The 23,460-nt window shown below is 42.2% G+C and overlaps 1 protein-coding gene across 1 annotated transcript in view; it reads left to right on the top strand.

The window, feature by feature from the left end:
- The first annotated feature begins 6,560 nt into the window (after positions 1-6,560).
- IQGAP1 (IQ motif containing GTPase activating protein 1) overlaps positions 6,561-23,460 on the top strand; it is a 56,977-nt gene continuing 40,077 nt past the window's right edge. Inside the window, exons 1-10 of the mRNA XM_067003553.1 lie at positions 6,561-6,717; positions 8,611-8,710; positions 14,705-14,861; positions 15,203-15,280; positions 17,782-17,858; positions 20,046-20,113; positions 20,824-20,937; positions 21,237-21,415; positions 22,085-22,175; positions 22,677-22,840. Of these exons, the coding sequence (XP_066859654.1) occupies positions 6,666-6,717; positions 8,611-8,710; positions 14,705-14,861; positions 15,203-15,280; positions 17,782-17,858; positions 20,046-20,113; positions 20,824-20,937; positions 21,237-21,415; positions 22,085-22,175; positions 22,677-22,840 (1,080 nt within the window). The 5' untranslated portion in view covers positions 6,561-6,665. The remainder of the gene's footprint in view (positions 6,718-8,610; positions 8,711-14,704; positions 14,862-15,202; positions 15,281-17,781; positions 17,859-20,045; positions 20,114-20,823; positions 20,938-21,236; positions 21,416-22,084; positions 22,176-22,676; positions 22,841-23,460) is intronic.

The following is a 23,460-nucleotide window of genomic DNA, read 5'->3' as shown; positions in this document are numbered from 1 at the left end:
ATTGGTTCTCAAAGTGCCTTTGTAGGTAGGCTACATGAGAACAAGTACAGAAAAAACAGCATTAAAAGGAGTTAAAAAAGCAAAAGAGGGGGAGGATATCTGTGCCACAGACAAAATGAATTTTGAATTGCACAGTGTTGTTTTCTTTTCTCCAGGTAGCTGTGGGGCTTCCCTGGACCTTACAGATGCTTCAAGTGAAAGAAATTGTACCTGGTGCTTGGAAACAAGTACACAGTGTTTGCAGTTCAGCAAGTGTTTTTGCCAGCTTGCCCATGTTGCACTGTCACAGGGAAAAGGAGAGGTTTTCATGATGGTTATTCAGTGGAGAGATTGCTCACGTTCCTCCAAAGAGGAAGTGCTCCTCTGCTATTTCATCAGCCTGTGGCTGTGTCTTAGCTGCATGTCATGACTATAGCAGGACTGGGCAGGATTAGGGCTCCTCCTTGTCTGTTGCTTGTTCTTAGGCTTCCCTGAGGAGTCCTGCAGACAGTGTGCATACAGGGCTGTGTGCCAGGCAGCTGCTGGCTGTATACATGCATTTTGTGTGTATATATACACACGTGCACACTAAGTGTGTGTGTGTGTGTATATATATATATATATATAACACATATGCATGTGTGTTTAAAACATATACTGGGTCATTTGAGGCAATTCTATCAGATTCATGCAGGGCATTCTGGGCCTGTAGGAACAGAGAATGTAGCTGAACTGGGTAATTGGAGAAGACAACAAAAATGAATGTGGACCTAAACCTTATTTCAGGTATAGAGGATAAGATTTAAACATATCTTGAATGAGTGAGGTCTAAAGGGAAAGGTGACATAAGTCTGTAAACACACGAAGTGCAAAAAATAGTATTAAGAAGAAATGACTAATAAAGATGAGAAGATTCATCAGAATGAAGGCTGCTAAGATGCAGTGTGGCACTAGATCTTATTTTTATTTCAGCAGTCTGGGCCAGTTCTATGTGTGCTACAGAGAGAGTAAGTGATGACTTGGAATTCTTAGTGCTAAATGGAACATAGAGCAGATCCTACTCCGTCTTCTGCCTTTGTTTTGCTAGATATTAGGATACGTCTGAAAAATTCTTCAGTGGAAAACTGTTTGAATAGGCTATTATTTCCCAGTCTTTCTTGGAATGCAAGGCCTTACAATACTTTGGAAAGGCAGGTGGAATAATTGTATATACTATACTGTTTGGAGGAGGACAGAGGAGGTTAGAGATTCCTTCTGTTTCAGTGATAGCCTGTAGCTAGGTTGTCTTGAAGTGACTATAGAATTGCAGCTTCAGAATCTTCAGGTTTTCTAAAAATCTTTTTTTTTTCCAGCACCATTCACAGACATCTATCTTGTAAAGGAAGTGGCAAATAAACACCTTCAAAATAACATGTAATAGTAGTTTAAATAAAGGACTGAAATGACTGAATTTTGGAGCTCTTCATTTCCTCAGGGAAGAACTAATGACTAGGCATTAAGGCCAAGTACTACTTTTTTTTTTTTAAAAAAAAAAAAGAATTTATAGCTGAATTTCGAAACTGGAGAAAGAATAGGTATCTCTGTAATGCTATTTGTAAGGCTATCTGGCTAGTAAATATTCAACAGAAAAAAAAAAAAAGACAAGCAACAGGAGAGGCAATAGATCAAACACACAGATACACAAACGCTAACAAACAGCAGTTAATGAAGACAGTAACAAAGACCAGAGATCTTAAATCAGTGGAGCCATTATAAGGAACTGTTGAAATATAACTCTGAAGCAGTTTATTCAGAATCTGCAATTATGTGAAATAATACTGTTTTATCTTTCTTATCAGAATAGGTCTTAGAGAAGAGAGTAAGTGTAAGATTATTTTTTTGAGGAAGGATTGTTGGACTGTAAAAACAATATTACAGGATTTTTAGGGGAATAAAAACAGAACAAAACCAGTTCTGCCCTCCATAGATTTTATATATAAACATTGTTTAAAGTCTATTCTCATAACTGCAAAGCAGTCACATGTACAGTAATGCAATGAAAAAAAATTAGAACTGTAACTGTTTATTATAAACCCTTTGTTTCGATTAGGAGATGATGTGTGTTATAGTCTTCCAAAATTGTTGGCATCATTTATTAATAATAATCTATTGCTTGTGTTCATTTTTGCCTCTTTTAACATGACTTAATAGGAAAATTTGGTTTCCTTTGGGATCGTTACCTGCATTCTTGGTAAAACCAGGTTAACTGAATCAAAGCATAGGCCTCTTTAGCCCAATGCCCTATGTCTGATATTGGTCAGCTGAGAATACTGAAGGATAGGGAACACAAATAAGGCACGCTTGGAAAGGGATCGCTTCTTAATCAGTGACATGATCTTCCTGAGCTTTCATTTAGGTTCACACGTTTAGTTGCCTTTGATCAACATTTGTGAATTTATGTAATTCCTTTTTGAGTCTATTCTTTTGGTCTTCAAAATTACATTTCCTTCTGTTTGGTTTAAAACTGCATTCTTACAGTTAAATTTGTGACTACCTATTCTGTATTTTTTGAGAAAATAAAATTCTCACTTTCTTTCCCCTTTTCTCTCCTTCCAGTTACCTCTTTTCTTAACCATGAAGTCTTAATTTAGTTTGTTTCTCTTCAAATGAAAACCATTCCGTAGTTCTGATAATCACTGTTGCCTTTTTCTGTACCTATTTATGTTCTTTATATTTTTCTTCTTAAAGAAGGAATGCACACAGATTTCTGCATTTGCAGGAATTCTATATCTACGAAGATCTCAGTTTGTAAAGCGGGTCTTTTTAATACTGATGTTATGGTTCCATCTTTCGATCATTTGGTATTGAGACCATGTATTCCTGAAGCCTAATGTATGTATGATTTGCTTTACCCCAACCTTCCTTTTTTTCTGGATAATAAAGAGCTCATAATATTAGGTTCTGTGTTGACTATAGAAATTTGAATATTGTTATGGTTTAGATGCATAGCCAAGGCTGAAAATGGATTGAATGATGGAATTGTTTTCTAGAAACACATTAGGAATAAACACCACTAAGGGAGAAGAGCCATTTAACTAATGGGGCTATATTAACACAAAACCCAAATTCATATGTGTTGTCTGAATTAATTTAGGTAGGAATTTGGAAGTCTTCTAAATATCCTAACAGAAGGTGTAGAACTGATGCCCATTGGAATACTGGGCTCTGGGAAACAAATTCTAAGATGACTGATGAATTTTGGTGGGTTTATGAGTGTGGCTTATATAAATGTGGTTGACTCTGAAAGCGGGGGAATAGCCCTGAGAGTCTGTTGGTATATGTCAGCCCAGTGCTTCTGGATAGACATGCATGTACAGGCAAACTGTTAGGTGTTATCTCTGCAAGAACACTTAAGCAAAAGAAAACATTCAACTGGATTGAACTTTCCAAACTATTTGTGTAATATAAGTAAAATTTGACTCAAGTCTAAAATAATAATGTTTAAAGATTTTTTTTTAGGAGAACCAGTCTCTGAATCGTTATCATCACATAGATGTATAATATAGAAAGTTTGAGAATGTTTAACATCTGTTGAGATTATCACTCTTCTGAAGACAATATGTTCCAGCTAAACACACAAAAATAGCAGAAGATATCCATCCACTTGTGAGGCAAATTGGAAAAGGCTTCAAGAGTCTCTGAATGTAGAATTGTATCACATTTTTTTTTGAAATCGTTATGTATTTCTTTCCACAGAAATTTCTGTGATGATGGAATGCACATCTACAAAATATCTGAATCAGCATTACTATTAGCAGCATCTTACTGTGAAAACATTCTTTTTCTCATTTGTTTTCTTTCTACTTACTAGAGCATTCCATATAAAAACAGGTTGCAGACTGACAAACACTTGTTTCATGTTGTCCTGGTTCCAGTTAGGACAGAGTGAATTTTCCTCCTAGTAGCTGGTAGGGTGCTATGTTTTGGATTAGGATGAGAAGAGTGCTGATAACATGCTGATGTTTTAATTGTTGCAGAGCAGTGCTTACACCAGGCCAAGGACTTTTCGGCTTCTCGCTCTGTCCTGCCAGCGAGCAGGCTGGGGGTGCAGCAGGAGCTGGGAGGGGACAGACCCAGGACAGCTGACCCCAACTGGCCAAAGGGGTATTCCATACCATCTGACGTCATGCTAAACAATATATAGGGGTGGCTGGCCGGGGTGGGGGGCCGGCTGCTCGGGAATAGGCTGGGCATCGGTCAGCGGGTGGTGAGCAATTGCATTGTGCATCACTTGTTTCTTACACATTATTATTATTAATACTATTATCATTATCACTATTATTGTTATTATTATTTTTCTGTCTTAATAAACTGTCTTTATCTCAACTCACCGGCTTCACTTTCCCGTTTCTCTTCCCCATCCCAGAGAAGGAGGGGGGAGGGTGAGCGAACGGCTGTGTGGTGTTTAGCTGCCAGCCGGCTTAAACCACAACACATGTGCTTACATTTTACACGAGCAGTTGAATGTGAATTGTCAGGAGTATGTATACACCTGACACCATGCAGCCTTGAGGTACTACATTTATTCAGTATAGCTGCTAATAAAACTTGTGCAATGTGTGTATATATATAACTGGGAGATCTAGTGAGCATCCTCAGTAGATAAGGTAGTAATTTAAATGTCCATTGGGTAATTGAAAATCTCTGTACGTTGTTACATTTTTACATTTCACACATGATCTTGGCAAAATACACAAGAAAACTAATTACAGGTACTCTTATTACTTCTAAATCTAAATACATGCAATAGTTACTGTGTTTGTATGTGGCTTTCTTAAACCCCTTTTTGATTCTATCATTTAAAACATGCTTTAGAATTTGCTATTTTTTCCCTATATATTTCCTCTTCATCTACTTAACTCATGTCTACAGGAGAAACAAATTTTTTTCAACAGCAGAAGTGCTTCTTTCTTGGAGTAGTCCATAAGCATAATGTCCTAGAAATATAGCACTTACTGATGTAAAAGCATTTATATATAGCTGCTTTGGCAACAGTAGACATGTTCAGTTAAAAAGATGAGCCTGAAAGTTAAAGTCAGACTTATCTAAAATTCCGAGGGCATATCGCTTGCTCCAGTACAATGCCTGATGCTGCTTTTAGAGAAAAGTTGAAAGTTCTGTAAATCTTGTCTGGTATTGACCTGTGTAGTTATTCCTGTAACTGTTAAACTGTGGCATATAACTCTTAATCAACAGAACCAGCTTTTGTTTAGTCTCTCTTTCACAGATTCCTAAATTTACGTAAATAACATTTTTCATGAATTCTTCGATTCGTTGAGGTTGGAGGGGTCCTCTGGAAGTCTCTAGTCCAACCTGAGTTGCTCAGCACAGAGTCAACTAGAGCAAGTTGTCCAGGACTCTGCCTAGTTAGGTTTGGGGTGTCTTCAAGGATTCTGCTACTAGTTCCAGTGTTTGACCACCCTCAGAGTAAAAATGCTTCTTATGTTTAAATGGTCTTTCTTGAATTTCATTGTGCCAGTTGCTTTTTGTCCTCCAAGCCCTGTATCAGTTGCTCAGTGCCCTACTTGTGCTGAGGAAGCAGAAACTGGGCCCAGCACTCCAGATGTGGTTTTACCAGCCCGGAATAAAGGGAAAGGATCCCCTGTTGGTGGTGCTCTTCCTAATAGAGATAAGGATGCTATCGATCGACCTAATTACTTAATTTGTGCTTTGCTAGTAAGCTTATGCCCTGGCAGCAAAATTCATGGGACTAATTGAAATGGACATGTAGTGACATCTTCAGTACTTTGACTCCTGAGTGACAGGAGAGCCTAACACGTAGTGAGGTGAAGGGGACTGTGAGGGTGTGATCACTTTCTGTGGTAGTGCTGCTGAATATTGCCGCTGTTGTATGCTAGGATTTTGGGGCACTTGGCATCAAACTGTGGCTGACATTTCAAGTGAGCTACTGTGGTGAAGCCAGCAGTTAGATTGGTGGTTCAGGGAGAAGGGCACAGCTTTGCCCAGCAGGGCCAAGTTTTCTTAAGGAGGGCTGATGGGGCTGGGACACTGGGTGGGAGAAGAGGTCCTATGTAAGCCTGGCCTGGCAGAGTGTATGTAGGGTGGGGGTGGGGTAACTGTCAAGGCTGATTTTACCTGGCTGCATTGTATCCACTGGGGCTTGCAGGGCAGTGCTGCGTGTGTAAGGGTTGGAAGTTTTGGGCCTGGTGGTTGTGGAGTGCTGGCTGGCTTGACCTAGGCTGCATCCCATGTAACTGGGCTGGCAGGCCAGAGATTAGCTGAATATTACCAGTGGGACTGACAGGAAATCTCAGGGTGCTACAAGTGGGACAAAGTCAGGTCCCCTGTGAGGGGGACCCCGAGGCAGGCAGGGTGGGGCCCGTGGGGACACCGTGCTCTGTGAGTGGTCAGGCCGAAGTTCCAGCAGGGCTGAAGGATATGGGCTGGGCTGAGCCGGTCGCTGAGTCCGGCTGAAACCACAAGGTTGGCAGGAGGGGCAAGCTGGCGGCCGAGTCGGGGCAGGCTCTCACCCCGACCACGGCAGCGGATGAAGCTGGCGGAGGCGGCCGGGGCGGGGAGAGAGGGAGCGAGCGCGGTGCAGCAGCTCCTCCCCCGCCACACCCGGTGCGGCAGGAAGAGGAACAGCCGCGCCCTGCTCCCGGCCGACCCTGGTCCAGCGCAGCGCCATGGCGGCAGAGGAGGTGGACGGGCTGGCCATATCCCGGCCGCATTATGGCTGTGAGTACTGGGGCTCCTGGGCTCGCGTCCGGGAGTCGGCGGGGCCGCCAAGTAACATCCTACCCGGCGACGCCCAGCCCGGCTTGCGCAGCCCGTCCCTTCCCGGGGACCGGTGCTGAGAGCGGAGGCTGCGGCGCCGCAGGCACGGGGAGAGCGTGGGGTCTCGGTTCTGGGGCTGGCCTGCGGGCTCGGCGGGCCCCACCGGCGGGGTGCGAGGGCTCCTGGGCGCGGCCCGCCGTGCCTCCCACGGGGCGGGCGCCGAGGGTCCCGCGAGTTCTCCCGGGGCAGCCGTCTCTTCCCCGAGCGCTAAAGAGCGCTGGGAGAAGGTGCTGGGCGGGCAGCGCAGGGGCGTTCTCCTGCCGTCGCGGTGCAGGGGGTGCCTGCGCCTCCCGCGGGCGAGCTCCGCGCCTCGCCCAAGATGTCCGCCGCGGGGAGGGGAGCACGGCAGGGCGGGGGCGCCTCTGGTGGGACGGGACGGGACGGGGCGCGGCGGCGGCGGTGGTGGAGTCTCGGCAGGGAAGGGGCGCGGCGAGCCGCCGCGGTGGCGGACCCTTCCGTCTCCCTTCCTGTTCGTTTCGGTAAAGGTGCCTGACATACCATCCGAAACGCGCGATCGGAAGCGTTTAGATTGAACGCCTTCACTTCCTAGAAAACACGCTTACTGTGGAGAGGGAGGCTTTAGCTCAAAGGTTCTGAAATGTATGCTTGCTTGTGCAAGCTGTCACGTCAAGAATGAGTAAAGATGAGGAAAAGGCTGTGAGGCGGATGGGAGATGGCGTAAGCGACAGCCGGTCAGACCGCGCGGTGCCTACCGTGCCGCGGCGAGGCCTGGGGTGGGCAGGGAGGGCAGCAGCAGGTAGAGTCCTGCGAAAGGGGCGGTGTGCTCCGCACTCGGTTTATTGTTAAAAGGAAGGATGGAGCTGGGGGAATCGGGGGGAGGGGGAACTTTCCCTTGCTAGTAGATGTTACCCTGTGGCTTGGGACAGCTTTTTATAACTTTGGGAGGGGTTGATGGAAGCAGAAAGATGCTTCTGAGGTACTTCAGACAGGTTTCTGAGAGATGCTTTGCAATTTCAACCAAGGTCTTGCTTGATCCCAAGTGCTATGGTTGATGCCACATCAGGTTTTTTTTATTTTTTTTTAATTAAGGTATTTTAGGTGTAAGCTAGTCTTCGATTAATAGAATGGTATGAGACACTTCCTATTTGTCAAGTTGATCTGTAAAACCTAAAAATGTGCTTTTTTTTCTCCTCATGAGAGCATGGACGAGGTACTTAGCTGTAAGAGTGGAAAGGACAAGCTATATCACCAAGGCTTTGAATGTATAGAATCTGAAAGATTTAGGCATATGCCCATAGGTAGGTCCTCAGCTTAATAAAAAGATGATATGCAGGTTGTGGATCTGAAAGATTCCCCTCCAAATGAGGATCATGAGCATTTCCATCTTTTTAGAGATGAAGTATGACAATATAGAAGAGATTATTTGACATGAAAATACGCTGTTAGCCTTCTTAATCTTTGAGTACTAAAACAGAAGATAGGTGGAGACATACGTGGTCACTGACGTGCTTTTGAGAAAGAGGAAGGCAAAGCTAGAAGAAAATAAGAAAATAGAGGACTTTGCTCAGTGGAAGGTGGGGAAAAAGCGGGATCATAATCAAATGGGGAAATCAGACAGAGGGAAGATGTCAAACTTATGTGATGAGGGAGGAAGGGCAAGGAAACAAGATCTCTTCTGTTGCTTGCAAAGATCAGGTGCGTTTGGTCCCTCATTTTTCTGAATCAAAACCTGTGGTGAGTTCCTGGGGGAAGGGTTGGATATGATTTTTTGTGTGCCTGTCTAGCTGCATTCAGTCTTCAACCACCTGGGAATGTTTTTTTGACTTTTTGCAGCTGTCTTGGATAACGAGAGATTAACAGCAGAGGAAATGGATGAAAGACGACGCCAGAATGTAGCCTATGAATACCTTTGTCATCTGGAGGAAGCAAAGAGGTAAGAATAAGGACTGAAATTTCTGGTGATTTAAAAAAAATAATAAATATATATATTTGGTAAGGGGAATAATTTGGCTGCAGCTTACCTCCTGTCTGTGTTTCTGAGTGGCTATATAGATTCAATTAAAAAAAACCACACCACAACACCTACAAAGAAACAAACAAAAAAAAAACCTCAGTAACCAAACAAAACACCCAACCCCCCTACCCTAATAAGTGGTCCTCCCGACTGTCTAGTCTGTTTTTCTGCCTGAAGGAGACAAAAAACATCTCTGCCTAGCATGTTCCTTATATGGAACCTTTTCTAACGTATTCTTAAAGATCCTCTTGTGACAGAGACTCCATAGCTCTAGTGCTTCAGTGTTTTTTAGCACTGGAAGGGTTCCCTGTTACGTAACTTGTATGTCTTGCTGTAATATTACCTTTCTACTTGACAATGGATGTGGAGAATGGGTTATTTTCTTCCTCTTAGCTGCAGCACTTTAAACACGTAAAGTTGTCTCCCTTTTGCACTTCTTAGACTGAAAACCCAACTCTTTCATATTTCTCTGTGGGTCCTATTCGATAAGTATGTAGTCCTTTTGCCTGGGTTGTTCTCTCTTCTCTCTGCTCACTCCGTGTCTTTCTGGAAGTGTGGTGCCAAAACAGAAAAATTTCCAACTGGGGCATTGATATGCATGCTTAGCACAAGAATTGTTTTGTGTATCCTGATAGATATGCTAGTATCATGCATTTACAGTATAATATTTTCATAATGGTATCAAATGGTAGTGTTTTGCTGAGTTGCTACCCTTTTACTTGAAGACATGCTGCTGAAGTTGGTTCTCTGTTCTGTGTTTCTGGAATCATTTGTTTTCCTAAGTGTGTTAATTACTACTGAATTTAATTTTTTCTGACCTTTGCTTAATATGTTGAAAAAAATGTTGAACTTACTCCTGGCCTCCAGCACGTATGTAGGTTTTATGTCATCCTCATGTTTAGTAAGCATGAAAGTATGCTGTATTACTTCATACAAAATGAAAGTATGGTCAGAAGATAGTAGATGCTATGTATTTTCTATTAAAGGAAAAAAAAAAACTAATATTAAAAACAAATCTGTGAAGTCTTATTGTTAATATTCTTGAAATCTTTCTTGCAAACGTTCAATCCTATATGCTGTATGTGCAGAATAGGAATGAGACAGACCAGTTTGCCTATTCCTTTCCCTTCCTGACAGATGCCTTTCATGCCTTTGTATAAATTGAATTTTTTTACTTGAAATTTTTAATGACTGTTGAAACTGAGATTGCGACTAAAGACAAGTTTTAAAGAACAAGATTGAAGGAAAAGAGGTGATGTACTGTTTCTGTTAGTGACTCCTACAAGACTTTTGAAAATAATGCTAGTGTTTCAGTTTGCATTTTGTAATTAGTCAAGAAACGAATTGTGAACATAGAGTTTTATTGTTCTCACAAGGACCTAGGCAATCTAGCCAGCATGATACAGAAAGTAACTTCTGTTGCAGCAGAAAAGTAAGGAACGTGTAAAAATGTGTTCTAAATAGAACTTGCTCGATACTTCTGTCTGTCATTTGAAAGATGGTACAAGTTAAGAGCTGGAAAACTTTCTCTTCCTCTGACTGGTGATATATTTTGGAGCATCTATATAAGTCTGCCCCAGCAAGACAGACGTGTTCCACTGCAGCGTTTTATAGAATGGAGTAGTTCAGTTGGAAGAGACCTAGGAAGATCGCCAAGTCCAACTGTCTGACCTCTTCAGGACTAACAAAAAGTTAAAGCGTATTGTTGAGGGCATTGTCTGAATGTCTCTTGAACACTGACGGACATGGAGGGACATCAGTCACCTCTTTAGGGAGCCTGTTCCAGTGTTTGACCACCCTCGTGGTAAAGAAATTTGTTCCTAATGCCCAGTCCGGACCTCCTGTGGCACGACTCTCTGCTGTTCCTACGTGTCCTGTCACGGGTTATCAGGGAGCAGAGACCAGCATCTCCCTCTGCGCTTCCCCTCCTCAGGAAGCTGCAGGGAGCAATGAGGTCCTCTCTTGACCTCCTCTTCTCCAGACCAGATGGCCCAAGCATGCTCAGCCTCTCCTTGTAGGACATGCCTTCCAGCCCTTTTACCAGCCTTCTTGCCCTACTCTGGATGCTTTCAAGGATCTTAACGTCCCTTTTATATTTTGGAGTCCAGAACTGCACACAGTATTCAATGTGAGGCCACACCAGTGCTAAATACAGCAGAAAAGTCATCTCTCTTGACTGGCTGACTATGCTGTTCAATGCACCGCAAAATGTAGTTTGCCCTTTTGGCTGCCAGGGCACACTATGGCTCACGTTTATGGGAAAGGAAACAGATCTTGTACAAGATCAGTGCTGGCAGAGTATAAAGGAGGACTCACTTGCAGAACTTCATTCCAGGATTTTAATAGTTCGTGCTGCTGTAAAATATTTTTGAAGGGGCTAGGAGGACTCCGTTTATACTGTAGTCTTTCAGATGCTTCATAACAATTGTCACCGCTGCACATTTACAGAGGTTGCTTAGGTACTAGCAGATAATAATTTTTTCTCCATGCAGATTTGGATGAGGTGGAACTAGTGAGAAAGATACAAATATATCTCAAAATCACCCTGTCCCTCTGAATCAAAAATCTTTAGGATCAAATGCTGAGCTACAGGGAGAGGTGAATGCCATTATAAGTCACATGCATGCTTGAATGAGCCCCAGATAAATCACTTGTGGACACTCTTAGACATTGGCTTCAGAGTGGATGCTTTCTGGGATGCTTGTGTTCTATTCAATTCTTTGTCCAGACTTGACGAAAAAGTTAGTCAAAAATGCCTAACACAGCCACAGCTCTGCACTTCTGTTTCCCACGACATCGTGCTAGCAAAGCTGAGAAAGCGTGGGATAGGCGAGTGAACAGTAAGATGGGTTGAGAACTGGCTGACTGGCCAAGCTCAGAGGGTGGTGATTGGTAGCGCAGAGTCCGGCTGGAGACCTGTGACTAGCGGTGTTCCCCAGGGGTCAGTGCTGGATCTGATCTTGTTCAACATCTTCATCAGTGACCTTGATGAGGGAATAGTGTCCGCCCTAAGCAAGTACGTCGATGATACAAAGCTGGGAGGAGTGGCCGACATGCCAGAAGGCTGTGCTGCCATTCAGCAAGACCTGGACAGGCTGGAGAGCTGGGCAGGAAGACACCAAATGAGGTTTAACACGACCAAGTGTAGAGTCCTGCACCTGCGAAGGAACAGCCACGTGCATCAGTACAGGCTGGGGGGTGACCTGCTGGAGTGGAGCTCTGCGGAGAAGGACCTGGGGGTCCTGGTGGACGACAGGTTGACCATGAGCCATCAGTGTGCCCTGGTGGCCAAGAAGGCCAGTGGGATCCTGGCGTGCATAAAAAGGAGCGTGGCCAGCAGGTCAAGGGAGGTGATTCTCCCCCTCTACTCTGCCCTGGTGAGGCCTCACCTGGAGTACTGTGTCCAATTCTGGGCTGCCCAGTACAAAAAAGACAGGGATCTCCTGGAAAGAGTCCAGCGGAGGGCCACAAAGATGACACGGGGCCTGGAGCATCTTTCCTATGAGGAAAGACTGAGAGACCTGGGTCTGTTCAGCCTCAAGAAAAGAAGACTGAGAGGGGATCTTATTAATGTTTACAAATATCTTAAGTGTGGGAGACGGAGGGATTTGGCCAACCTCTTTTCAGTGGTTTGTGGGGACAGGACAGGACAAGGGGCAGTGGCCACAAAAGGGATCACAGGTAGTTCTGCACCAACATGCGAAAGAACTTCCTCACAGTAAGGGTGACAGAGCACTGGAACGGGTTGCCCAGGGAGGTTGTGGAGTCGCCTCTGGAGGTATTCAAGGCGCGTCTGGATGCCTGCCTGGGCAACCTGCTGTAGGGAACCTGCTTTGGCAGGAGGGTTGGACCCGATGATCCCTTGAGGTCCCCTCCAACCCCTACAAGTCTGTGATTCTGTGATTCCCCTCCTCAGGAAGCTGCAGGGAGCAAATGAGGTCCCCTCTTGACCTCCTCTTCTCCAGACCAGATGGCCCAAGCATCCTCAGCCTGTCCTTGTAGAATATGTTATTCATTTAATCTAGTATCACTTCCATTCAGTATGGTGTGTTTCTGTTATTTTGCCTGGATTAACATGGAGCTAAATAGTTTACAGTTACGTATGCATGTAAAACAGTATTCAGAGAATTAAAATTCTGTTTCTGGAGAAATTTCTCTGGGACCCAATATATCTCAATCTCATTTAAAAGAAAAAAAAATAGAAACATTGGGTCAGCAGGTGTATTGGGTGTGACTGGGATGAAAGTAACTTTTCCTGCAATGGCCAATATAGTGTTGTGCTCTGCACTTGTAGCTAGAACACTATTGCTATCACACCAACATTTTGGCTATTGCTGAGCAGTGCTGGCACAGCATCAAGGTTCTCTCCCCGCCCCCACCCCCCAAGCCAGTAGGCTGGAGGTGGGCAAGTAGGGAAGGGACATCGCTAGCGCATTTGAGCTAAACCGACCAAAGGGGTATTCCATACCATGTAATGTCACACTCAGCAATAAAAGGTGGGAAAGGGGAAGGAGGAGGGGGTGCTCTCATTATTGAAGACATCTGTCTTCCCAAACAACTGCTATGCATACTGAGGCCCTGCTTCCCAGGATGTGGCCAAACATCACTTGTTGATGGGAATTAGAGAACAATTTTTTCTTCTCTCTGCGCTTCCGTGCAGCCTTTGCTTGGTTTTGTTTCCTCTTTCTTTTTCCATTAATTAAATTATCCTTTTCTCAACCAATGAGCTGTCTTTCTTAACATCGTATGTACTCCTCCCCCCTTTCTTTTGAGAAGGGTGAGTGAGAAAGCAGTTGTGGTGGAGTTCAGCTGTTCAGCAGGATAAAACCACCGCAGTAGGATCCTCTGCCTTTCTTTACACTCATTCCCAGTAAAGTGAACTCATCGTTCCTGTGACCCAATTTATTAACCTTTCTTATATTACACTGTCAGATCTGTTTTATAATATTGGTTGTGCTATTCTGGGCCACTGTTGTTTTGAAAGATGCTTTTCTGTGAAATCAATTGATCCAAGGCTGATCTGTCCTTTAGGAGCTTTAGAGTTTGGGTGGAAGTGAGGCATGTTCTAAGGAAAACACTTTAGAAAGGTTCCCTGGCAGTGGAGCTCCCTTCTTCGGAGAACAGAACAGCCAGGGAGCGTGTCGTCTTTGGAAGAAACTGCATAGCTGAGCTTGCGATACACATTCTGTGGTAGCTTTGAAAAGAAAAAATGTCAAGGTGCACCTGTGTCGTGAGCACAGCAACTTTTCAAGTTTTTGCTGTTTTTCTTTTTTCTTTTGTCACGAGGACCTGCAATAGCACCATTAAATTAAATGAGACAGAAGGAAACGAGAGAAAATCAGTTGTTATGAGGAGAGAAAAGTCAAAGTTCTGTTACTGAAAGTCAGACCATAGTAGTGCCTGTTCCCATTTTTTCTGTTTTTGAAATGTATAGGAGAAGTGGAAGAAAATATATATGCCAGGAACGTAGACTTGATGAAAGCATTGTAGGAAATCAACTAGAGAAATAACTAGCAGATATTTTATGAAAGTAGAATAAAAGAGATGCTTGTAAAATGATCCCGTACTCGAGAGGAAGATGTGAGTGAGTTAAAAGGACAGGTCGACTACTATGTAGACCGGCACCAGTTAAATCACAAGCTGAAGAAGGAAGAATATATTGTTGAGATGGTATCTTAATAACTTCTGAACTCTGTAATTCTGCTTAATATTTTGTCTGAAGCATTACTGATTAGTGTCTTAATGACACAGATTTTCTGATAGTGCTATACCGACTTTCAGCCTCTGTGCTAAGTAAATATTATGCTGGAGAGTAACATAGCAGTAGCAGCAAGGAACTTACTTAACATAGAGTTGTGTTCACAAATTGGAATTATATTCAAGTGACCCAATTTGTTCTTCTTGCACTTACAGATGGATGGAGGCCTGTCTGAATGAGGAGCTGCCTCCCACAACAGAACTCGAAGAAGGATTGAGAAATGGAGTCTACCTGGCCAAACTTGGAAACTTTTTCTCTCCTAAAGTCGTTTCTGTGAAGAAAATCTATGATAGGGAACAGACTAGATATAAGGTGAGAGCTGCTCTCTGTGGGTATTGGATTAGGTATAGATTTACAATAGGAAAGTGTGCACGTGGCGGTGCAGACTGAATAAGCAGAAAGTTACATTATTTTAGCGTTACCTTGAAAAACTCCTCCTTCACTTTAGAACATTGGGTAAGTGAGGGGAGTGGACTCTTAGCTTTATGTCTGAGCTTGCATTCATGATAGAACTTGCCTTGTTATAAATAAGCAATATAATACATGGAAGACTTCTAACGCCTTTTCCGTAAGAGTACAGTTTTCACCATCTGTCTCGTCAGTTGTGATATTTTGCCTGCCCTCCCTCTTGTTTCTGCCTATTTTTATTTCAGGCAACTGGTCTTCACTTCCGGCACACTGATAATGTAATTCAGTGGCTGAATGCCATGGCTGAGATCGGTCTCCCAAAGGTAATTTCTATGTTGTATGTGTTGATAAGTATATAATCCCAAAAAGGCTTACATTCTGTGGAAACATTTGCTGTTTAACTAAAATCGTCAGACTTCTATATAGTTAGTTCTTCGTTTTCTAGATTTGCATTTCTGTAGAAAGTCTATCCGAAAATATGCTGACATATTTCATTCTGCTGTGAGAGAGAATGATTAGGAGAAAAATAATATGTTCTTCTGTACAGTATTCTTCATATCACAAGTCTGGCATACCGTCTGCATTCTGTTGAGCAGTATTTGAGCTACGGTTAGATTGTGGCAGTTTTTTAGAAACCTACACTGAAAGAAGCAGTGCAACAGAAAACAATAGATTCTCCATTTCTTCAGATTTGCCTATGAAATTTTTAAATGAATTCGAAATATGTTCCTGGTGTGACTTAAATATGAATTATTGGCTATACTAAAGGAATGAATGGCCTGCTATCTCAGAGGAGTTCAATAAGCGCTATTGTGTGAACATATACGGAACTGTGGTAGTTCTGTGCTGATAATCAAGTTGCATACATGCATTCTAAGTATATTTTTTGTTTGTTTTCTGTAAAACATGCTCAGTACCACCAAAGCAAGCGTTGCATAACTTAATCTGCTGTGTTTTATTTGGATACATGCTTGCAAATTGGTTACTTTATATTAGGCAAAGTTTTTCAAATAACTTGTTGAGGTTTACTAGTTGAGCCTTGTTGGGATTTTTGATGATCTTAAAGGAATAAATTTGGGATTAGGATATATCGAAATACCCCTCAGTAAGTTTGCAGATGACACCAAGTTGGGGAGAAGTGTCGATGTGCTGGAGGATAGGAAGGCCCTACGGAGGGACCTGGACAGGTTGGATCGATGGGCAGAGGCCAATGGAATGAGGTTCAACACGGCAAAGTGCCGGGTCCTGCACTTTGGTCACAACAACCCAATGCAGCGCTACAGGCTTGGGGCAGAGTGGCTGGAAAGCTGTGCAGAGGAAAAGGATGTGGGGACGTTGGTCAACGCTCACCTGAACATGAGCCAGCAGTATGCCCAGGTGGCCAAGAAGGCCAATGGCATGCCGGCTTGTATCAGGAATAGTGCAGTCAGCAGGGCCAGGGAGGCGATTGTCCCGCTGTACTCGGCTCTGGTGAGGCCGCACCTTGAGTATTGTGTTCAGTTTTGGGCCCCTCACTACAAGAAAGGCATTGAGGACCTGGAGCGTGTCCAGAGAATGGCTACGAAGCTGGTGAAAGGCCTGGAACACAAGTCCTATGAGGAGTGGCTGAGGGAACTGGAGAAAGTCTGGAGAAGAGGAGGCTCAGGGGAGACCTTACTGCTTTCTACAACTACCTGAAAGGAAGCTGTCGGGGGCTGGGGGTTGGCCTCTTCTCGCAGATAACTAGCGATAGGACAAGAGGGAACGGCCTCAAGTTGCGCCAGGGGAGGCTCAGGTTTGAAATCAGCAGAAATTTCTTCTCAGAAAGAGTGGTCAGGCATTGGAATGGGTTGCCCAGGGAGGTTGGTGGAGTCACTGTCCCTGGGGGGCATTTAAGGAAAGGTTGGACGTGATGCTTAGGGACTTCATTTAGTGGGTGATATTGGTGGTAGGGGGATGGTTGGACCAGATGATCTTGGAGGTCTTTTCCAACCTTAATGATTCTATGATACGCTGTGAAGGTCATTAAAATAAACAGGGGGAGAGCTAGACATATAGAAGGTTTAAGTGCCAGGTATAAGCCAAGATTTTCAGATGGAAATGGGGCCTTGGGGAAAACAAACATGTGAGGAGGCATTGAAGAAACTGGGCTAGGGTCTGGTACGTTCGCAAAGTGACATTTGGTGCCTTATTTTCCTATGTAGAAGAGCCAGGGAGCTGATAGTGCAGGATGGCAAGGGTACTTCCTTCAGTTGCTCTTGCCTTTACAGAAAAAGTAATGCTACTTTGTGCTTGTTGGCAACGGCAAGAAACCTGTAAATAACTAGAAAATAATGTACTTCCTTCAGCACTTTTATATTAAATTTAGGAGCTTTGCATTTGAGACTGTCTGAAAGTTTTTTCAGTCTAGCTGACTTGTGTGCAGAGTATCTCAGTCTCCTTTTGTCACTGTCTCCTCTATTGCTCTTTGACCCCATTTTGTCCAAACAAAATCCTCGTTCTCTCTTCTGCTGCGCGTATTTTTTCGTCGTCTTAGCTTTCACCAAAGTCCCCGTTAACTTCTTATGGCCCGGTATCTTGGTAGGCACAAAAAGGAAGGATTGTATGGTTTCATGTGTGTAGAACTCGAGCAGGGAGAAGGAAGCCTTGGTTTGGGTGAAAGAAACAAAAGGAAAGATCGACACTTCAAGTAGGAGAGATGTTGAGCTAGGGGCAGAGAAGCTCAAAGAATTTTGTTTGGTGGGCTGCTTCATTAACGTACTGCAGAAGACTTTGGCTTATCACAGTTATGACATTGAGGTATACAGAGTGAGTATTGTTCAGACTAACTTTGTTTTATCTTCAGATATTCTACCCGGAAACTACAGATATCTATGATCGCAAGAACATGCCACGCTGTATCTATTGTATTCACGCACTCAGGTAAGGCGTACTAGTCAGAAGTCTATTTGCTTCTGAAATCTGTCTAGAAAGCTGAAAACTAAGGGGTAGAGAGCTGAGCTGAAGGGTAGATGGGGACAAATTCTCTAGCAGAACTGTTGTACCTGATTGGAGCAAAGATCGACATAGCCCGTATTTTGTCTCAGACAGTGGCCAATTCAGATGCTGAGGAGAAAAATAACCAGTCAAGTATGTTGTGACTACTACCTTCCCAACGCAGTTCTCCCCTCCCTCTCTACTCTCTGAGCCAGAGATCAACAATAAAATAAAAAATAGGGGCATAAAGGAAAGTTTGAAGACCTAAAAGCTGTCTGTGTAAAAGAACATACTGGTTTATTCAGAGATCAGTCAGCACACTGAGTAAAAGCTAGTATGATCACAGCTATGTATTGTAGTTATGTGTATCTTGATGTGTGTCACAGTAAGTGATCAAGCAGTAACTGTTGCTGAAAGGTTTCTTAAAATTTAAAATCTCACCTAGACAGTGTATGATAATTTAGTCCCTGAGGAAACTGGTGGGGCCCATTTGTTGATACTTCTCAATTTGATGGGATGACACTTTAGGCTTCCTGATTCCACCTCCCCCCCCCCCCCCCCCCCCCCCCCAGCACCTGGCAGCCTGGTTTGGATGGCTTTTGGAAGATGTGATTTTTACAGAAGAAGGATTCATTTTGTGGAATATACTGGGCGATTTAATGCTGGATTGCATACATTTGGATCTTCATCTGTTTGCTCAATTTCAGTTCTCCAGAATAGCTTGTTCTGCTGTTTGATCTGTTGCCAATGTTGCCAATCCATACAGATGGCTTGCATTTGTCTGAACGCTATTTGAATAAAGTTTTAGATCAAGTTGTTATTTATAGAAATGATGAACTTGATCCAAGCTTATATCTAAAATGAGTTATCACTGCAGAATAAGTCACTCAAGAGTTTGTGTAGACCTGTGATGGGGTACGCTGCTGCTATCAAGAGCTATGTTCCTTTTTGTGTAAGTTCTGGTAAAGTTTCTCCCTTGCTAGCAGCTGTGTAGCTACTTTATTCCTAGAGTTGGCTGGCACAAGTTCTTGTTACATGTTTCTTGTTAGAGCCTGGCCATTTTCTATTTTTTTCCTCCTGTACAGTAGTCAGAATGGTGGACAATAACCAAGTTTAAATAGAAAATTAGGCTTGCTGCTGAACTCTTTCTAGATCATAATTAGGAAAAGAAAATTAATTCAGGGAGCAAATTGAATAGTATTTAAGTTAAAGCTGAAGAATTTATAATCTTTCATCTAATAATACCTTTTTACTACTTAATTGGAAAAAAAAAAACCTCTTTCATCTGAAATGTTCTATAGCTGGTTTCTCTGCAAAGGCAGACTTCTCAGGATTCTGTGATTTTAAATAATTTTACTTACCATCAAAAGAGAAGTAATTATGCCATGTACATGTAAACTTGGAAAAGGATATTTAAAAAAAACTTATTCTTTTTTCAGGCGTAGTGCACCACTATATTCTGGTTAAAAAAGGAAGACCAAGAACACAGTGTTGTTGACATTCCATAAATCATAGGTGTTCCTGCCTAGTGCTTGTGTTTAATAAAAATAATAAAATATTGCCTAGATCTGTAAAGATTGGAGATTTAGATTTTTTATGAGTTGAGGTCATGTGAAAAGGTGAAATTGTCTGTCCTTTCTTTGCCATGCAAGTCAAAACTGAGTTCAACCTGAGGAATGGTTATATGTTTTTTTTAAATAATTTATTTTTAATGTTCCTCTATGATCAGATACTTTACTAGAGGGTACAGTATCATGAAATGTGCTGAGCCAGCCTGACAGGCAAGAAGGATGAACTTGTTTCTTTTTCCCCAGTCCTAGCTATCCTTAGCTGTGTGGATTTATCCCTCCTTTGTAGCAGTTCCATTTCTTGTCAGGCTCTTTGTGAGTTGGATCAATTCACTGAAATTACAGAAAAATGACCGAGTAAATATGTTAATACCATTTTAGTATGTTGGATCAGCTTAGTGAAGTCACGTGCAGGTGAAAAGGGAGGCAGAAGAGAGTCAGCTCTCATTCTCTTGGTGATGTGTTATGCTGGTTTACCTGAATGGTTCCTTAAATCTTTATTTCCTAAAATTGTTAGAACCATGAGGAAAAATTACTAGTTCTGATTGATCATTTTCTTTTGTAGCCTGTACCTGTTCAAACTGGGTCTTGCGCCGCAGATTCAGGATCTATATGGGAAGGTAGACTTCACAGGTAAAAAGAAAAACTGTGCCGATGTTGTGTTGTAGGCATTGTATAGGTCAGTGAAAGGATTGTTACTGTGGGAGTCCTAAATGCAAATTAAAATCAAGATTAATGGCTGTGAGAAGTTCCAGCAGTTAAAGCAAAAGGTTTGTTTTGAGTGCTTCTCAGGCAGGTAGTTAAATAGTCATTAATTCACTTATCATTACTTTCACAAATAACAGTTGCTTAATTTTTCACCGCTGTTGGTGTAGGATGCTTTAAGCTTGCCTTCATCCCCTTGGGAGAAGTTTTAATCTGGAATATGGTAAGCAGTTCTGAGTTCCCTTAAGAGTTTAAAGTAGAGCTGCTTATGTCCCCATGCCTCATCAAGGTTTCAGTTACTTGATTTGTGCAGGAGTGTCAAATTGTGTGTTTTGCATTACCAAAATTACTGCCTGAGGGGACACACTAGATTTAAAAGCTTTATTTTCCTGCAAACCAGTTATTGATTGTACCTATAAAAGGCTAAACTAACAGCACTGTTTTTGAGTTACTTGGTGTTTTGCAATAGCACGTCTCCATATTCTCCGTCCCCTTTTCTCAATGCAGTCTCTCTGCAGGAAAAAGGAATGCTGAAGTATTGTTTGTGCATTTTCCTGACTGATTAGCATGTATATTGATATACATAGCTGTTTCCTAGTGCATTGTAGCCTATATAACACTTTTAATGTACGTTTTAGAGGAAGAAATCAGTAATATGAGGCTTGAACTGGAGAAGTATGGTATTCAGATGCCTGCCTTCAGCAAAATTGGAGGAATTCTGGCAAATGAACTCTCTGTGGATGAAGCAGCATGTGAGTCATCTTATGTGATTATTCGAATCAGCATATTAAATAATAAGTGTCAGTTTTAATGCACCTTGTTTTAAGACAGTACAGGTCTTTTGAAAGAGTGGGAAGAGGGTTTGCATGTGCACTCTTTCTGCTAGAACATACTACTAAGAAGTAAGACACCCTTTTTTGTCAGGAACACAAAAGCATGCTGGTTTTGCTTTCCAGTTAACTTCCAGATAATTCTTTTCTTTTCAGTCAAGTTCTCAATTTTTAGCAGGGCTGTTGTGTTTGTGGCTCTCAGGCTGTGGCTTGTTTTTCAGTACATGCTGCGGTCATTGCCATTAATGAAGCAATCGACCACCAGGTTCCAGCTGACACACTTATGGCAATGAAGAACCCTAATGCCATGCTAATAAATCTTGATGATCAGCTGGAATCCACTTACCAAGACACTCTCTACAGAGCAAAACAAGACAAGATGGAGAATGCTAAAAACAGGGTAAATCAATTATTTTAATTCATCGATTTGTTCGCATTACCATTATATATTGTAGCTTAAACTGTGAGGGAATTCACAGAATGTGTTACAGTGCTGTATATATAGTATTCAGTTATTAGTATTTATTCCTGATGATAGTCTAATATGGCTCCCAGTAACCCATCTTCCTATGGTAGAAGACAGCAGTACTTGCATTACACTGTTCAGCTATCTGAATTACGCATTGTATATGTAGACGCAGCATTCATATCATCCTTTATAAGTTGGGAATGCTATCCATCTATCTTCAAACTATATTAATACGTTTTTATATCAATGAAATGGTGAGCATAACCAATTGACCCTCCCAGTAGGGTTCAAGGTAGTTTATTGCACTATATATCAAATGCCTAGCTGTCTTCTGCTTTCCATGTCCTGGAGCTCTGCTGTGTGTTCATATAGAGTCCATAAATTGAAATAAGGTGTTCCTATGCCATTTGTATCAGAGTGTATGCTTTATATGTATTTACTCTAGGGCTTTTTGCACGCGTAGGTCATGGATAGATGACCCATCTCATAGTTCTATATGAACAGTTGCGCTCACTGACTATTTACATGAAAGGATTATGAAAGATCTCTGAAGACAAAGGAGATCATAGAAACACTGACTAGTTTTTATTTCATCTTCAGATTGCCTCAGAAAATTCAGAGAGAGAGAGAGATGTGTATGAAGAACTTCTGACTCAAGCTGAGATTCAGGGAAACATCAATAAAGTGAACAGTAGGTATCATGCTAAAGTAATAGTCCTGGTTAAAAGAATACTTTAAAATGATACCTGTGCTCCTCCTCCTTGCTTTCTATAACAAGCAGAAAGCTGCTGTAGTGCTAGCAGAAGTGGAAGGCAGCTCCCTTGCTGTTTTTTTTTTTTTTGCTTCTTTTATTTTTTTTTAACGTGCTATTGGTACATAGTTGTAAGCTGAATTTATTTTGACTTCTGCTGCCTTTCCTTAAGGGGATGGATTACCTGTGTTGCTTCTGGAGCCTCACATACCACCCTGCCGCCCCACAATTCATCTTGAGTAACTTAAGTGTTATTTCCATCCTTTAGCTCCTTGTTAAAAGTACTGTTTTGCAATTGGTTTGGAAGTCTACCATTCAGATTACATACCTAACTCGCCACACATCAGGTCTAAGAGTATTTCTTTCTGAGCAGTAGTTTATACAACCTATGGGACTTCCTCATTTAATGTTTCTTTCAAAATTGTGCTTTACTGTCACTAGCACATGCAGCCATCTCAAAGATTGGCCTAGCTTTGGAACAAGGAGATGCGTTAGCACTTTATGAAGCTTTGGCAACGCCAGCCCTGGGACTCCGAGGACTGCTACGAGAAAACTGTGACTGGTATTTCAAGCAATTTTTGAGTGATAGACAGCAGAAGCAGGAGGTATGGAAAAGCCTAGATCACTGCTGGTTTTTTACCTTTTTTTTTTTTGACATACCATTGTCCATCGTATACTAATTGATTGCAGCGTACCCGTATTACAGTGTAGTGTTGCTTTGAACAACTTAACACTAATAGGCAAAACCATACAGTAAACATAATTATTGTTTAATTTTAATTCTGCATATGTAAGGCCAGCGTAACACTTACATATATATATATATATATATATATAGGTACATACAATTAAAATGCTTTCACAAAACTTGAAAATACTCACTTGTATGTGTATGCACAGAACTGTGTAATACAGATACATCTTTCCTCTCGTTTTACTGTTGTCAGTGCTCACACAGTGTGGATTTTTTTTTATAAATACCTATAAGATAAGCATTATTCTACTTTCACTGTGTAAAATCCTATCCATAACCAAGAATGATACTAGATTTTCACTTAAAGCCAACTCCAGTGGATTTTAGGTGCAGGTTGGCTTATATATGCTGCTTATAAAATTCGCAAAATAGATTTAAAAAAACAGTGTTGTGTCAGTTGTTATTACAGTGTCATGCATGTTAATAGGGGAAAATACGCTGCTATACAGATGGTTATTACTACTGCATTTC

This window comes from Anser cygnoides, chromosome 11 (assembly GCF_040182565.1).
Source record: "Anser cygnoides isolate HZ-2024a breed goose chromosome 11, Taihu_goose_T2T_genome, whole genome shotgun sequence".
Taxonomy (NCBI): Eukaryota; Metazoa; Chordata; class Aves; order Anseriformes; family Anatidae; genus Anser; species Anser cygnoides.
The sequence above is the reverse complement of the archived record's forward strand: the minus strand, read 5'-3'. Positions and strand labels throughout refer to the sequence as shown.